The 16,254-nt window shown below is 46.3% G+C and overlaps 1 protein-coding gene across 8 annotated transcripts in view; it reads left to right on the forward strand.

The window, feature by feature from the left end:
- The window catches only part of TOX3 (TOX high mobility group box family member 3), a 102,827-nt gene that overhangs the window by 74,890 nt on the left and 11,683 nt on the right, over window positions 1–16,254 (forward strand). For 4 of the 8 annotated variants that reach the window (XM_045818757.1, XM_045818763.1, XM_045818759.1 and 1 more), the window contains exons 3-4: window positions 1,645–1,899; window positions 15,315–15,584. In XM_045818757.1, coding sequence (XP_045674713.1) covers window positions 1,645–1,899; window positions 15,315–15,584 — 525 coding nt within the window. The remainder of the gene's footprint in view (window positions 1–1,644; window positions 1,900–15,314; window positions 15,585–16,254) is intronic. The other 4 variants (XM_045818758.1, XM_045818765.1, XM_045818760.1 and 1 more) reach the window with 1 other exon arrangement.

The following is a 16,254-nucleotide window of genomic DNA, read 5'->3' on the forward strand; positions in this document are numbered from 1 at the left end:
TATTGTTAATGTGATATGTTAGATTTCATTAAGCAGTAATGGGGTAGCAAATGAGTCACAAATTACAGCTGCATCTGTTACTAGACCGAATTAGTGCCAAAATAACAGCGAACGCAGCCACGGGGTTACGTTCATTAGCCAACCGCGCTTGCCGCCGGTGCATCCCTTTGTGTTGGGGATCTCGGGGTGCCGTGGTAAGAAAGCAGCACCTTTGGGGGCTCATTATTAGAATAAAGACGTCAGAAGATCTAATATTTCTTTCTGGCTTTCACACGTGTTTACCCTGCTGTAACGGTTGCCGTGTAGGGAGTCTGCTAAGGACTTGAAGATGTTCCGTTGTCCATCGTGGCTTATGACCTTTTTGTTTCCGGTGAGATGACACAGGGACAGAGGACAGGGTGTGCCTGTGGGAACGGCGTCCTCTCCCCTCAGTGCGTTTCTGTTTTCTCTCGCGTGCTCGTTCGGTGACACCACCAGTTCACAGTTGGAATCATGAGGGTTTTCAGCTCTGAATTCGTTTTCTTCACCAATCACAGCAGATTGAAGTGATCTTGCACCAATGCATTCTTCAAAAATGTTATCAATAATCCACGAACTGTAAATTTGACCCTCTGAGCTAAGAATAAAAAGTAGGAGTGCCCCGCCCCAGCCTCCTCACTCTACCAAAAATAATTCTGTAGGCCTTGACCACCCCCACCCCCGCCCCCACATCCGAGTTCTAGTTTAAGAAAGGTGGTTGGTGGAGCGGAGCAAAAAGTCCTGATTGACGTCACAAAGCCATACTTCATAACACTATCTTTAAGAACCTAAGCGGCGATGAAAGAAACAGGGCATTATTTACTCCTGGGTCTGGAGAAACACTTGTCCGTCCGAGTGAGCCACCTCAGTGGAGTTCAGATGTATCTCTCTCGTGTTCCTCCTCCAGATCGTATTTAGAAGTCGCAGACTGGCAGCAGCAAATGTTCTGATAAATACATATCAAAGCCTTCGTGTAAAAGGAAATAACTCTCCTTGTAGTTTACATAAAAGCACTGGAACCTTTTAATAGATGCCTGGCGATGGTCCTTGTAGAAAGCGGTGCGTGGGACACAGGAACAATTTCCGCAGAGGCACGCCTCACGCTGGGGAATATGTCAATGAGGAAATGGAAAAAGCGAGCCTCGAATTGCATATGACGAGCTTTATACGTTGTGACAGCGAGTAAACACGTGTAATGTTCACCTCCGCGTTAATGTGGGCGCGCGCCGCCGAAGCGTCCGCGTTTTATGAAGCATGTGGGTGCTGCGAGCGGCTCGAGCTGTTGCACTAACATATCAATAAAGTGGCAATTTGTTATATGGCCAAATCTAATGTCGCTGCTGCTCCCACTAACAACAAAGACAGATGTTGCTAATTAAGCCCGCATTAAAAAACTATTAATACTGATACGCCTTTAAAACCATATGATAATGAGACTTAAATCTTTAATCAGGACGATCGGCAAAACTTTCTATGCGGCAATCTGTGTTTAAGATGTTTTCATCGGAGGAATAAATATTGGGGGCCCAGCTCTGCGGTGTTTTCCCGCGAGGTCGTCTTCCCTGCAGGGAGAAGCCCGCGGCAGGGACAGAGCGCGAAAGTGATCTGTGTTTTGTTTCCTTTCAGCAGACGTTCCACACGCCCAGCCTCGGGGACGAGGAGTTTGAGATCCCGCCCATCACGCCTCCCCCGGAGTCGGACCCCGCCCTGGGCGTCCCGGACGTGCTCCTCCCCTTTCAAGGCCTCGGCGACCCCCTGCCGTCCCAGGGCGGCGAGTTCACGCCCCAGTTTCCCCCCCAGAGCCTGGATCTCCCGTCCATCACAATCTCCAGGAACCTGGCGGAACCAGACGGCGCGCTCCACGGCAGTGGGCTGCACATGGTAGGTAGGCGGCGAGTCGCTTGCTGGAACGTTTTTTCTGGCCTTGGTTGTGCTCCTGCTAAAGATCTGAGGGTTCCCGTTGTGCCGCGTGCTCAGGCCTGTCTGCCGGGGCACGCGTGGATGGTTCCTCCTCGCGCCGTGCACACCTGGGGAGGCCCCGATCAACCCCTGGTGTTTGACGAGAGGGCGTTGGGTTGGTAGACGGTCCTATGGAAGGGGATGAGCCGACAAGATCTTTCTGATCGGAAATGATTTTTCAAAAGGTCAGATTCATGGGTTTGGAAGCACCCCACCTTCCCTTGCCTTTGGTTCAAAAAGCGGTGCCCTTGAGTTGAAAGGTGGCCCGGGTGCGAGTTTAGAAACGGGTGCCCTTATCAGGGGCCTGGGCGTGTTGCCTTGGGTGGATTAAAACGTCATGTTTCCGATACACAGTATGCTCCTACCTCAAATGAAACATCAAACTCGGATACAGAGAAGAGGGGAAGAATCATCACTTACAGCCAGCAGAGGAAAATACAGATTCAGTTATTGTGTGAGATATACCTAATTGTGTTATTTATTGTCACAAACATTGAACAAGGCCCTCCGGAGAACCAGGATTACTAAGGCAATCATTTTGGTTCTGTTTTTCTTAGCGAGCAATTACAGTCGGCAACCACCAGAGTAAAATCTGCTTAAGTATTTTAACTCTTCTGCTGGGATTTTTTGTTTTGTTTTTCGCCATCGTATACAAAGCATTTGTGTCTGTCCAGGTGAGATACTGAGCAGAGATTTTAAAACAAGATCAATAGTTTGTAAGACTTTTTTTTTTTAACCCCGGTAAAATGAAACAGATGTGTTGGCATAACAAAAAACAAATCCCATTGCTTGTTTACATATTTCTCTGCACATTAGGACCACGCCAGTGGTGTCTACTGGTTTCATTGTTAATTCCCCTGATAACAGTAGACAATGGCGAAATATGCAGTGGATTAGCGTGCAGAGATTGCGGCGTGCTCTCTGAAATATAAGATTACTTTCCCAAATAGGATTGCGGCAACATCATTTTCTTTGCCTGTGATCTTTTGTGTTTGAGCTGAACATCAGGGATTTTATTTTTACTTTTTTTGTGTGGGAAAAGAATGCAGGCAACAGTCGGGAAAAGCCTTTAAGTATTCAGAGACGTTCCCCGCCATTGCAGATAATTGTTTCCCGTGCACTCGCTTACATTTTTGTCCCTTCCACACTAGAAAGAAGGATTCTGTCTCTGTTCCTCTCCAGTCAGTCTTGCAATGTTGTGCCTGACGAATAATAAAAATAAAAAGGGTGTTTTAGTCACCAAGAGAGTTACAGGGTTCACCACTATTCACAGATGCTCAGCTGGGCTCATTAATGTTGCAGAAATAGTTAAAAGACCTTATAATGCATGCTAAAATGTGTACTTTATTACATTGGTAAATATTTATTAATAATATAAGATTCTGCCTTTAAGTTAAACATCTGATGAATTACTTTCCCTTAGAGCCATAAAACTGTTATTGCTGCTATAAAAAAGTGTAAAGGAGGCATTTTGACTATGAAATTTCATTTCATGGTCAATTGAATTTACTACACTGGAAAGAACCGAAGATGGAATCATAAAATAATTATGATATTCACATACACTTAAAGAACAATGCTTTCACGGACTGGCGTTAGGAGAGAGGACTCAATTTTTAATGCCGCTTTTGTAATGTATTGCTAATCACTACAGCAGCTGAATTATTTCATTGATTTTTTAAAGTATAAGCACATTAGCTAAGGGCAGGTTGTTGTCAGGGTACTTCTCTGGACCTCATCGCGTTTATCGGTGCCTTTCTAAAGTTTTGCTGAACCCGAATGATATTTATTTGGGCTTGAAACAAACTAATCTTGTTGAAAATTCCAGCCGAATTTCACCTTGAAGAAATGTCATGGGGCTTTAAATCACCAACGTTGGGAAAAATAAAATGTACCAGGACAGAATGATGATGAATACAATGTGTCGTTGGCTTTGTTCTCTGCACTACTTGACATGTTCACCTATAAACTTGAATTCAGAATCGCCAGAGGCCTGGTTAAAAATAGGCTGTGTCAAGGTTCCCGTCCAGCCCCCCACCCCCGAGTACCGCGTCGGCTGGCTCCATCCTAATGCACCCCGGCAGCTCCTCCGAGATTCCCCTCAGGAAGGTCACCAGAAAAATAACAAATAGTACTGTAGGCCGCATGCATTCGGCTTCCCCCTGTGCGTGGGTATCCCGTACCCTCCGCAAGGGAGAAGTTGTATTACCCAAATGAACGTGGCTGTCTGTGGAGGACTGCTACGGTGAATTAAGACGATCACACGCGAAAAACCAGCTTGTTTCCGTTGCATTAAAAACCAGCTTCTCTTCGGAGCCTCCTTGGTTTTCCTTCGGGAAGAGTGGCAGCTTGTCACGTCGCCGCTGATGAGTGCGTTTTTGTTGGCCACAAGCGCAACATGTTTATCTCCCTTAAATGTATGCCATTATATTTAAAACCAGAGCGGGAGCGAAAAGGGGGATTAAAACGAGGCGAACGCCGCAGACTCACGGCTACAGAGGCCAGACTGACAGCTGTCAGCGGGGAGGGGGCTGGAGGGCCCGGTGAAAAAGGTGAAGGGATTAAGCGGGAAAAAACCCCCCAAAACTCCTGGACACAGACAACAGTATGGTGATGATCAGAGGGAAAGGGGGGTACATGTGGGGGGAGGCAGAAGAGGATAAATGGGGGGGAAGTGGTGATGGAAGGAGATATGGGGTGGTGGACACAATATAGTATACATATGATATATTGTAGAGTCATACCTGTATAATTTTATTAACCAGTGTCACCCCCAAACTTCAATATAAATTTAAAAAATAAAATACAGTACAATAAAAATATTAAGACAAAACTGTAAAAAAAATGAATCCAGAACATGATCAGCATTCACATTTCAAAATATGCAAATCACATGCTGGTATTCAGAGAGGGCTTGTTGGAAAACTGCAAGGCGATGCATTTGTGACTTAAAAGGAAAACCTGTATTTGCTGGTCGTGGACATGGGAGTTTCAAAGCAGCCTGTGGTTGGCAAGTAGAAATCAAGAGTATATCTTGGTTAAAAAACCCCTTACCTCTGTGCATTATTGTCAGTTCAGTTGATCATCTGGAAATGATCGTAATCTCCAAAAGATTGCAATCTGAAAAATCTACAACAAGCACGCCAGAGGTTTTTTTTTTTTTTTTTTAACACCTCTCTATAATCTGCCCAGCCTGCTGAGTAGCACTGACATCCGTAGTACATCAATTTCAGAAAGTGGATTATTTTTACTAGACAGCTATTGTGACATATTGGGTCAGTCATAAATGAAAGATATTCATGCAAGCATGCAATACTTGTAATGAAGTCTCACTCTGACCTTCTGTATGATTGATTCTGTAATTTAGTTTTCTCAGGCAGTGCCTGAAATGAAATGAAATCATGTTGAACAAGTTTTGAATACCCACAGTGCACCAGGAGAAGAAAAATCTACAGCCCTAGAGGCCTGAGAGAGAGCGGCTGAACGATTTATCTCTATGCTATTATAGCCTTTGCCAGCATTCAACATTCTTTTTTTTTCCCCCTTCCCTTATTTGGCTTAAGTACTTAATTCTGCAGGTAGCTGTAAATGGGAAAATAAAATGCTGTTCAGATTTAAAATGACAGGACAGCAGTATGTGCAGGGGACTGATAAAATATCTTGAATAGAACTGACCTTTCATGTAGCTGAAAGTTACTGGGGGATTCATCCTCATAATTACCATATAGATTATTTTTATTTCTTTCCTGCAATGAAACATTTCAGAGAGCAGTAGTGCTGATTGAATGAAAATTGAACTTGTTAACATTCTTTTCAGCTTAGCCTGTTGTACATAACAGAAGGTTAGCTTTGATGAATTTCAAAATTTTCTTTGATAGCCAAGAAACAGACAGTAAAATAATAGTCTCTAGTCTGATCTGTTGTGTGGCCCCCCCCGCAAAAGAGAATTTATAAAACACACTGATAATTCACGTGCTTTTTCTTCGCACGTTTGTAGGTTGTGTTTAGAAGACTGACTTACTATTTGATACGGCTTCAGATTTCGTTGTGATAGCGTGTGTAGAAAAAACCACACAGCTGCTCTTGTAATAGCAAACATAGTATTAGGAAATTGAAAATGATGGAAGGGAGGGAGGGATATTCGAGGATGGTCATCTTCGTACCTGTTAAGTAAAGAGAAAAAGAGAGAGGAGTCCCACGGAAGATAAGTAGGCGGAGAAGAAAACTAAGCTTTTAAAGCACTCATAAGACACTTAGGTTGTAATCTAAACAGGTATTTCTGACGATCAGGAGAAAATTGGAATAGATAAAAACAAGGCATCTAAAATATCAGGCTTAGGTTAGAAATTTTTGTTTTTCATAAAATCATTGCATGAGGCTCTCATTTTGAAGGTGAATTCTTTTTTTTTTTTTTGAAGGTGAATTTTTTGTTTTGGCAAAATGACTAGCATGCCATTTTTCTACTAAAAATGTTGCTTTAAGAGAAATAGCAGACTTTCAATTAATACCTTGTTTTAGTAATGTTGCTTAATGTGTTACAGATAAAACAGTTATTTCATGGGTCATTAATGTGTTTAATGCGTGGAACGTTCTATTAAAACAAGCCCTTACTGTTATGAACATGTTCGCTGCTCCGCCAGTCGAGTCTACAGAACCACGTCCCATACGGTGGTCGCGTAGCCGTTGGGGGCACCACCAGCCTCATGCGGATGGAAGGACTACTTCAGGAATGTTTATGTGTGGTCAAGTTATGATCAAAACAGTTTTATTGTGAGTGAACAGTAGAAAAGGCACGATTGACATAAGCAAAAAACTCAGCGTAGATGGACTAGGACCTATGTCTTCAGAGTCTAAATTATAAAATTGAAAGATATAGGCAAAGATATTTACTGAGTACCTACTAAGGGCTATATATTGTTTCTGATCATTAGAGACTGATTGTGCTATGTATACAATTTTTTTAAGAATGTATTTATTTTTAGAGAGGGAGAAAGAGAGAGAGAGAGAAACATCAATGTGCGGTTGCTGGGCACCGTGGCCTGCAACCCAGGCGTGTGCCCTGACTGGGAATCGAACCTGTGATGCTTTGGTTCGCAGCCTGCGCTCAATCCACTGAGCTACGCCAGCCAGGGCCTACAATTTTTAATTTTAAAAACATTTTAAATATTTACTGATTTTAGAGAGAAAGGGGGAGGGAGAGAGACAGGCAGACACATTGATACAATGTTCCAATTATTTATGCTTTCATTGGTGAGTCTTGTATGTGCCGTGACTGGGGATTGAACCTGCAACCTTGGCATATCAGGATGACGCTCTAACCCACTGAGCTATTCAGCCAGGGCCTAAAATTGTTTTCTTGATTACCAGTGTCTCTTTCACGTACTACAAAAAGTCAAAGAATCTGATGACCACAGGCATTTGTACAAGGTACCTTTTAAAGAAAAAAAAAATCCTTACCTGAGGGTCTCCTCAGGTAAGGGTCTCCTCATTTATTGACTTGAGAGAGAGAGCGACATTCAGTGGTTGCTGCCCACCCCCCACCCCCCACCTGGGTGCGTGCCGTGTGTGCGAATCTAACCCATAGCACTTGGGTGTTATGTACAGCGTGATGCTCTGGCCAACTGAGCCGCTCGGCCTGGCGCAGGCTACCTTTCTTCTTCCGAGGTAGACCAGATAGCCTTCTACCATATATAGCTTAAAATAAACATTCTTCGTTCGTGGCCCGCTGACCCCGAACATGTGAGCGCTGTCTTTGAGGCTGAGTTAACTTTGGGGCCCGCGGTTGGGGGGGGGTGCGCTTCAGAGCCCCGGGAAACCCAATTAGCTGTTGGGAAGTGACATGGGAGGACGTGCTTGACGTACAGCGTCCAAGGACAAGGGCTTGAGGAAGCTCTGCTATGATTGATTTCCCCGAGTCTCCTTTTTACCACGCCACCCGCAGTTATCTACCGTGCCATAGTGTCGCCGGTGCCCCCCGGAGGTTCAGGGACAGGGGAGACGCCACGTGATGTCCCTCAGAGTCCCGAATAAAACCGGCATGGTGGCTCAAACGTTCCTTCAGAGGGATGAGGGTCACTCTCTGCACCTTTGCCCCATTTTTTAAAAGATTTTATTTATTCATTTTTTAGAGAGGGAAGGGAGGGAGAAGGAGAGAGAAAGAGAGAAACATCAATGTGCGGTTGCTGGGGGCCGTGGCCTACAACCCAGGCATGTACCCTGACTGGGAATCGAACCTGCGATGCTTTGGTTCACAGCCCGTGCTCAATCCACTGAGCTACGCCAGCCAGGGCTGCCCCATTTTCTTTGGTTCACAGCACTTGTCACCCTGCGGAAGGGGCCCCTTCGCCTGCCCCGTCCCTGCCCCGTCTCGCCGGCCGCTGTCGTCCTCGGGTCCGGAAGAATGCCTGGGCTGGGAAACACTGGGTTCTCGATAAATATTTGATTGGTTGGACACATGAATGGATGCAAGGGCAACGAAAAGAATATTTAATTTGTTACGAAGAGCATACCTGGACTGCTAAATGAAACCGGAGGGGCAGGGCTTTCGAGCATAAACAGCTGTAAAAATGGAATTCCTCTTTATGAAATTTTAATTGAGGGCCGAAGAAAATAATAAGCATGGAGCTGGCTTCTTGTTAAAACAAAGGAGTTACAGGGTGTGTGAGTACAGTGCCATTAAGTGTTTTATGATAAACTCTTGAAAATTTTATTTTGCTAAGAAACTATTAATTAACTTTGGGGAAGACTGTTTTTCATAAAACGTCCGTGTGGAGGTATGCTTGATTATAACCCTGAGAGTAGTTATTAAGTAAAAATGATCTATTTCGGCGCAGATATTTTGATGAAGGTGCACCCCGTGGTATGTAGGTCTGTAATTATCATCGGTACACATTTGGCGTAGCTATTTGTTTCAAGGTCTGTTGGGCTTAGGAATACAGTACTTTTGCATAACTAGTGATTGTTGTTAATTTGGAAATGAAATTTGAACATTGCTATTGGACAGAACTAAAATAACTGAGCATAAAATTACTGGCTTGATGTGCATATTTGTAGCCGTCTGGTATTTATTAAGAGAAAGCATTTTGTTTTTACTGATAATTGTCTAATTACTTCATTTCTCAAGAAGTATTGATTTAGAAACTAGCACAGTGTAAATGTATTTAGTCACACTCTAATATGTTTGAGTTATTTGTTTCTTAATTAGATATTATCTTCTATTATGAAAACCTAACTTTGGGTCATTATTTGTAAAAGTATGTGGAACGTACATTAAAACACATTTGTGGATTAGATTTTAAACATTTTTTATGATGAAATCAACCCAGACGGAAGTAAGCACCATCGGAATGAGCAAAAATAGATAACACAGAATAATGATGGGTGATATTTAAAACTAAATAAATAAATTTGAAAGCCTGTATCTTGCAGGAAGTACAGGGGTTGCCAGTGGGGAGAGGGAGGACTGCATGGAGGTGGTGGCCTGAAAGAATGAGTGAGAAAGAGTTGACTCTATACAGGAGGCTGCATTTTCTTGACTTAAGAAATAGGGGCAAACTGTACCCATTCCGCCCCTCGCCCCCAGGCCCCCCATATCTCGTGCACAGTGTGGACCCGGTATAGTACCACCGTGATGGACGCCAGGAAGGACTGTTTTCATCTTCCGGTTCTCCTCCAGCCTTGATGAAGTCAAGGAGGAAGCCTCAGTGTGGGGCTGAGTAGGCCTTCACACCCCTCTTTTGTTCTTTTCAAATAAGACAAAGTGCCCTGGCTGGTGTGGCTCAGTGCATTGAGCACAGGCTTCAAACCAAAGGGTCATCAGTTCGATTCCTAGTCTGGGCACATGCCTGGGTTGTGGGCCAGGTCCCCAATAGGGGGTGCGTGAGAGGCAACCACACACTGATATTTCTCTCCTTCTGTTCCCTTCTCTCTAGAAATGAATAAGTAAAATCTTAATAATAATAATAATAAGCCCCAGCTGGCATAGCTCTGTGGATTGAGCACAGGCTGCGAACCAAAGCATCGCAGATTTGATTCCCAGTCAGGGCACATGCCTGGGTTGCAGGCCACGGCCCCCAGCAACGGCACATTGATGTTTCTCTCTCTCTCTCTTTCTCCCTCCCTTCCCTCTCTAAAAATAAATAAATAAAATCTTTAAATAATAATAATAATAATAGTAAAAAAATACAAAGCAAACTCCAGCCCAGTGCCTAGGGCAGGGCCTTGTATTTAACGGTATTATTTTTCCCCCTTGATATTTCTTTGACCTCCCATCGATCACTGGTGACCCTGGTTTTTTATTTATGCTAGTGAGCTAAAGTTTCCTTTTGAATACGGAATGATTCCGACTTGAACAGCTCCCTCCCATGATTGATGTTCAATAATAGACTGGGTTTGGGGCGATCTAAGAAAATGAAGGGCCACGATCAGAAGTCTCCGTGCTTTGGTTTCCTGGTTTTTAAAGAAAAAGAGAGAGAGAGGCTGTTTCACCAGGTGGAGAGAGAAGCCAGCTTCAGTTGGGCACCCCCCACCCCCCACCCCCTACCAGGCAATGCACAGACCATCAGGGCCGCGTTGAATTGTGCTCACAAGCAAATAGAAGGCAGCGAATGCGCTTCTTATTAGGAGTGCACGACCTTCCCACACTGATGACCTTCTCTGACTGCAAATATTAATCCTTGGGGGCTCTTCAGAACATAGGTTGAGATGTTAGGCTATGCATCTACGTTTACATTTGCACTTCTGTTATTTATGCATAAGTCCGATTGTGTACTATTGGTGTAGCCGGGTTGCCCGCGAGTTCTGGTCCATGTTGATGGGAAGGAGTAGCCGCACTGGATGGAGACCAAGCCCTTCAGCCTTCAGAGGCAGCCTTCAACAGCGAATGAGCCCCGGACTTCCCAAGACGGGCTGTGGGGACCGTTTCCGGGGGGTCGTTACAGCCTTGCTGTCTGGGGCCCTGCAGCACTGGGTTCTGTCTGATCTGTCCCCCACGGCGTGCTGCCTTACTGCCCCCCACCCCCGGCCTTCCTACGGGTTCTCCTCTGCCTCGGAGGCCCCTCCCTCTTCTCTGGCGTTGTTAGCTTCTGCCCCCTCACCCCTTCGCTCAGTGGGTCACCTCCTGGGGAAGCACCCCTGGCTTCCCTGCTGGGTGTGTGTGATCTGGCCCACTGCCCCCTCTCCAACCCCACTGCCTCTTACTCTCCACCTTGCCTACCCTGCTCCCAGTGGTCCTGGCCCCCCTCCCTTGCTCCCGACTCAGACTGCCCGTGCGGTGCCCCCCACCTGGGACTCGCCCCTCCTCTCACGGCTGGCCCCTCCTCCTCGTGATTGGCCCCTCCTCCTCTCATGATTGGCCCCTCCTCATCCTTTAGATAGCAGCTCCAGTGTCATCTCCGAGAAGGCCGCATGTCTATCTCTGAATAACCTACTTATTTTCTTCACAGTGTTTGTCGCAGTTTGAGTCTTGTTCATGCACGTGTTTCCCATTGATGCAGACCAGACACAGGCTTTGGGCGTGTTCTCCCCTTCTTCCTCCCCCTTAACCTCGTCCTCCCAAGATGATTTCCTTTGCATTTGTCCAGTGAGCTAGTTCTCAAGGGAGGGAATGTTCCCCACCCCCCAGGAGACACCTGCCACTGTCGGGACACACTGTGGTTGTCACAACCTGGTGTGGGAGGGGAGGCGCCCGGCATCTAGCAGGCAGAGGTCAGAGGTGCTAGCGAAGCCCCTCCCCCAACAAAGAATTACCCAGACTAAAATGTCAATACTGTGGCCGTGGAGAAACTCTTATCTGATATCGTCAGTCAGAGGACAGAGTGAGACCAGAAGGAGAGGAGGGGGTGTTGTTCCCAAGCCGATGAACCATTTAGAAAACGATGCACTTGAACCCTATGTATGAAGTATAATTGTGCGAGGTGTCAGAATAGCTACCGGCAACCGACCCTTGTTGGATAAGACAGCGGCAACCTCTCAGTAACTCGCCAGTGGCTTTGCCTTTCGTTGATCACCGGTAGTGTTTCAAGATTTAATTTAAATAACTGAGAATGATTTACAAACAGGCATCGCGTTTCTTAGGTTACATCCTAAGAATGAGTGAACCTGTGCTCCACATTTCCTTATCATGTGGTCACCAGAAGAAGAAATCGTGAGCTCTTTCGAAGGAATGTGTGAGTTAATCTTGCCTTCACGCTGTCATAGTCAATGTGTTAGTCCACTCTAAATGAGGGTGAATTAGAGTAATGCTAACAGAACGACAAGGTGATTTTCAAAGATAGGAGCACCGATACATTGGGTCCTGTCGCCTGGCACATAGCAGGTGCACAGTAAATATCTTTACCCAGAGCCGACACCCTTCTGTTTTTAACTGGACATCCTGAGGTCGAAGGAGACATCTCTCAAAGGTTCCTTTTTTATGGAAAGTGATTGGCTCTGTTAAGGACTCCCCGATTCCCCAAGGCTATTGGGGAGAATCGGTTATCTATCCTAAAGGAACTTGAATCTTTTTTTTTCAAAGATTTTATTTATTTATTTTTAGAGAGGGAGGGGAGGGAGAAAGAGAGAGAGAGAGAAACATCAATGTGCCGTTGCTGGGGGCCGTGGCCTGCAACCCAGGCATGTGCCCTGACTGGGAATCGAACCTGCGATGCTTTGGTTTGCAGCCTGCGCTCAATCCACTGAGCTACGCCAGCCGGGGCTGAAAGGCCTTTTAAAAAACACTTTACATGATGGATATGGAGAGTAAAAAGTAAGAACAAGATAGCTTTTGATGTCCAGGAGTTGAGGGGCAGACATGATGTAAGCAGGCAAAGGGGGAACTTGCCAAAGAACATGGACGAGCGAACAGACAGCTCACGCGTTTTGAAGAGAAATATTTGGCTAAACGTGTCGTAGGAGGCTTACCAGAAATGAGGGCGAACGGAGAATGTAAAACCCACTTTTGTGATGTGTGCCTGCGGTGGGACGTGTACTAGTGGGACGTAGTATTTTAAGGATGGCGGAAGAGAGTGTTGTCCATGAGACAGCGAGAGGGGGACCGTTCTGGTACAGGTGACACATTTTTCTAGGGTTCCGCGGGACATTGAGAACTCAGAAATTACTAAGAAATGGGATATTTACATTTTTGCTATCCAACCCTAACCATGAGCTACGGACGGCTGTAACTATTTGTAGGTTTGCATTTTAGGTTTTCCAGATTATTTTAGTTTATGTATTTTGCTTTGTGTTTTTGTAAATGGAAAAATTCAAGATGCTCCCCCTCCTTCCTTCTCCAGCCCTGCTCCTTATAATGTAACCATTGATTGCTAAGAGTTTGGATACACGCATTTTCAGTACTAAACAAAGAGGGTCTGTACTCGAAATATTTTGCAACTCGCCTTTCACTTAGTGTCTCTGGGCTATCCCTCCAGGTCCGTGGTTCTCTGCTAAGAGCAGTTTGGCCCCACCCTGGGCGGAGGGGGGGAGAGAGGGGGGAAGTTGCTGTCAGGAAGATAGAGGCCAGCCAGGTCTCCTACAAAAGGCCTAGATGCAGAGGACAGCCCCCGTGACAAAGACATCTCTGGTGAGATAGGTTAAGAGTCAAGGTTGCAACACCCTGTGCTAGGTCAATACATATAAATCTAATTCGTTATTTCAAAAAGCTTCCCGACACGATGTAGTGTGGTAGATCATAATGATTCACCTGGTTTCCTGTTGACAGCTATGGGTTTTTACTTAGTGGCATTTATGTGCTCAATATCATCAAACCAAATGTCCCACCTTAGTTATTTACAATTGCTCCGTTGCTTTGAAGGACACAGCCCAGCCTTCTCAGGGAGACCCGGGAGAGGCCCCGCCCAGTGAGGAATCCACAGGCTCGCGTATGAAATTAGATTCTGGGTCACTGTGGGTCAAGAGAGTTTGGTTCCAGTGCAATCACAGGCTCACTTTAAATGACCAGCCTTAAAGTAAGTCATGTGAAAAGCATGTCTGCATTTTTTTATTCTTCGGAGTGAAAAAAGAAAAAGAAAAAGAAACAGTAACTCCAAAGCCTTTCAGGTGACTGCCAAAAACAGAAGGCAGGAACTTTCGGAAAAGTGAATTCTGATGATCCGGCCTCCTCTGCATATTTCTCTCTTTTTTTTTGAAGATTTTATTTATTTATTTTTTTAGAAAGAGGGAGGGAGGGGGAAAGAGGGAGAGAAACATCACTGTGTGGTTGTCTCTCACACGCCCCCTACTGGGCACCCGGCCCAAAACCCAGGCATGTGCCTGACTGGGAATCGAACCAGCGACCCTTTGGTTCGCAGACCAGCAGTCAATGCACTGAGCCACAACAGCCAGGGCCTCTTTATACATATTTCTAAAAATCCATTAGGTCATTCGATCATGGTGGGTTGAACAACAACAAAAAAATAGGTTTAAGGTGAAAACCAGGACTTCCCAATCCTAAAGACATTGAACGATTTCCACATGCCGTGGACACTGTCATGCAGAATGGGAGGGACCCTCTGGGTCCGTGCAGAGGGGCGAGCACAGAGGGCACCCCAGGCCGACAGCGACAGGGCAGAGGCCTCCCGGGAAGGGTAAGATAGGGCGCGGGTCCCCCCTCGCAGACAGAGCTGGGTCAGGACCGGAGCTGTGGGTGGGGAGGACGGCAGGCGGCCGGTGAGCCCTGGGGCCGGGCCCCTGCTCGCCTCACCCCCTCCCTCGTCATCGGTTTCCTCGATGAGAAGCAAGAGTGGGAAGTCTTCTCCTTCCTTTGCTAATAGTCTTTTTAAGCTGTTTTTCTGAACGTCATCCTGGGACACTGCTATAGTGAAATAGACTAGGCCGGATAATTGGGGCTTCGTGCTTTTGATCTTTCACCTTTGGGCATGAGTCCTGATAGTTAATAAATTAATAGAGATTTCGGTCCTGGCACAGGGTCAGACCTGTCCAAATCTCAACAGGTTAAGTCTGTCTGAGGGGCTGTGAACGTCAGAGGTTCATTGATTTATTTAAATTGAGGTGTGATTGACCTATCACCATTAATAGTTTCAGGTGCACAACGTAAGGATTCGATGTTTGCACATATTATAACATGACCACCACCATGAGTCACTTAGGATACGTAAATGAGTCACAGCAACCATACACAGTGACACACTTTTGCCTGCGATGCGCACTTGTGAGGTCCGCTCTCTCCACACCTGTCAAACACGCACTGCAGCGTGGTTCACTGGTCCCGCGTCATACCTCGCATCCCAACGGCTTCTTTATCTCATAGTCGGAAGTCGGCACCTTTTGCCCCCCTTCCCCATTTCGTTCCCTCGCGTGCGGGGCACCTAAAGGAGTGTCCTCTCTTGCTTTTGCCTCTGTAGGACCAGAGCCGCCCGCCGGTGTCCCAGTACCGCCAGGACCCCTCCTTGATCATGCGGTCCATCGTGCACATGACCGACGCAGCCCGCTCCGGCATCATGCCACCCGCCCAGCTCACCACCATCAACCAGTCTCAGCTCAGTGCCCAGCTGGGCTTGAACTTGGGAGGGGCCAGCTTGCCCCACACGTCTCCTTCGCCCCCGGCGAGCAAGTCGGCGACGCCCTCCCCTTCCAGCTCCATCAACGAAGAGGATGCTGATGAATCCAGCAGAGTAAGTTCACTGCTAAGGGTGGGACCGTCCGGAGAATTCGGGGCCACCCCATGCTCGCGGCTGTGACCTTCGTTCATGGTTTCATCTTCTTTCTCTTCGTGGATTTGGGAGGAGCATTTCAGTGTATGATGATTAGGTTTTTTCTTCCCTCTTCTGCTTATTCTCTGTGTGATGTGTATGCAACCAGAAACCATGAGGTCCGGCTTCTGCTGCTGGGTGTGAGGCATTGAGTGACTCACGGAACTCTGGTAGGTGTGCCCGTGCTAAGGGAGAGCCTGCAGTCGACCTGAATCCTGCACGCGCTCTGGGTCCGAGGGAATGCCACGTGGATGGGCTTCATCCGGTTCGCTGGCTGAACTGCCACCCCATTTGACAGCCTGACACCTTCGATGGCGTTTACCACTGACTACGTTCTAACGGTCCTACACCTTTGCTTTGGGCGTGGAAAAGAAAAGTGTAGATGATTTAGATATACATAGTTCGAACTACAACTTCATGGCAGGCATGACTTTTCTTTTTCTTTTTTTTAAAGACTTTATTTATTTTCAGAGAGGGAAGGGAGGGAGATAGAGAGAGAGAGAAACATCAATGTGCGGTTGCTGGGGGCCGTGGCCTGCAACCCATGCATGTGCCCTGACTGGGAATCGAACCTGCGACACTTTGGTTCGCA

The sequence above is a fragment of the Phyllostomus hastatus genome, unplaced genomic scaffold (genome assembly GCF_019186645.2).
Source record: "Phyllostomus hastatus isolate PE091 unplaced genomic scaffold, TTU_PhHast_1.1 phas_scaffold_345, whole genome shotgun sequence".
Classification (NCBI taxonomy): domain Eukaryota; kingdom Metazoa; phylum Chordata; class Mammalia; order Chiroptera; family Phyllostomidae; genus Phyllostomus; species Phyllostomus hastatus.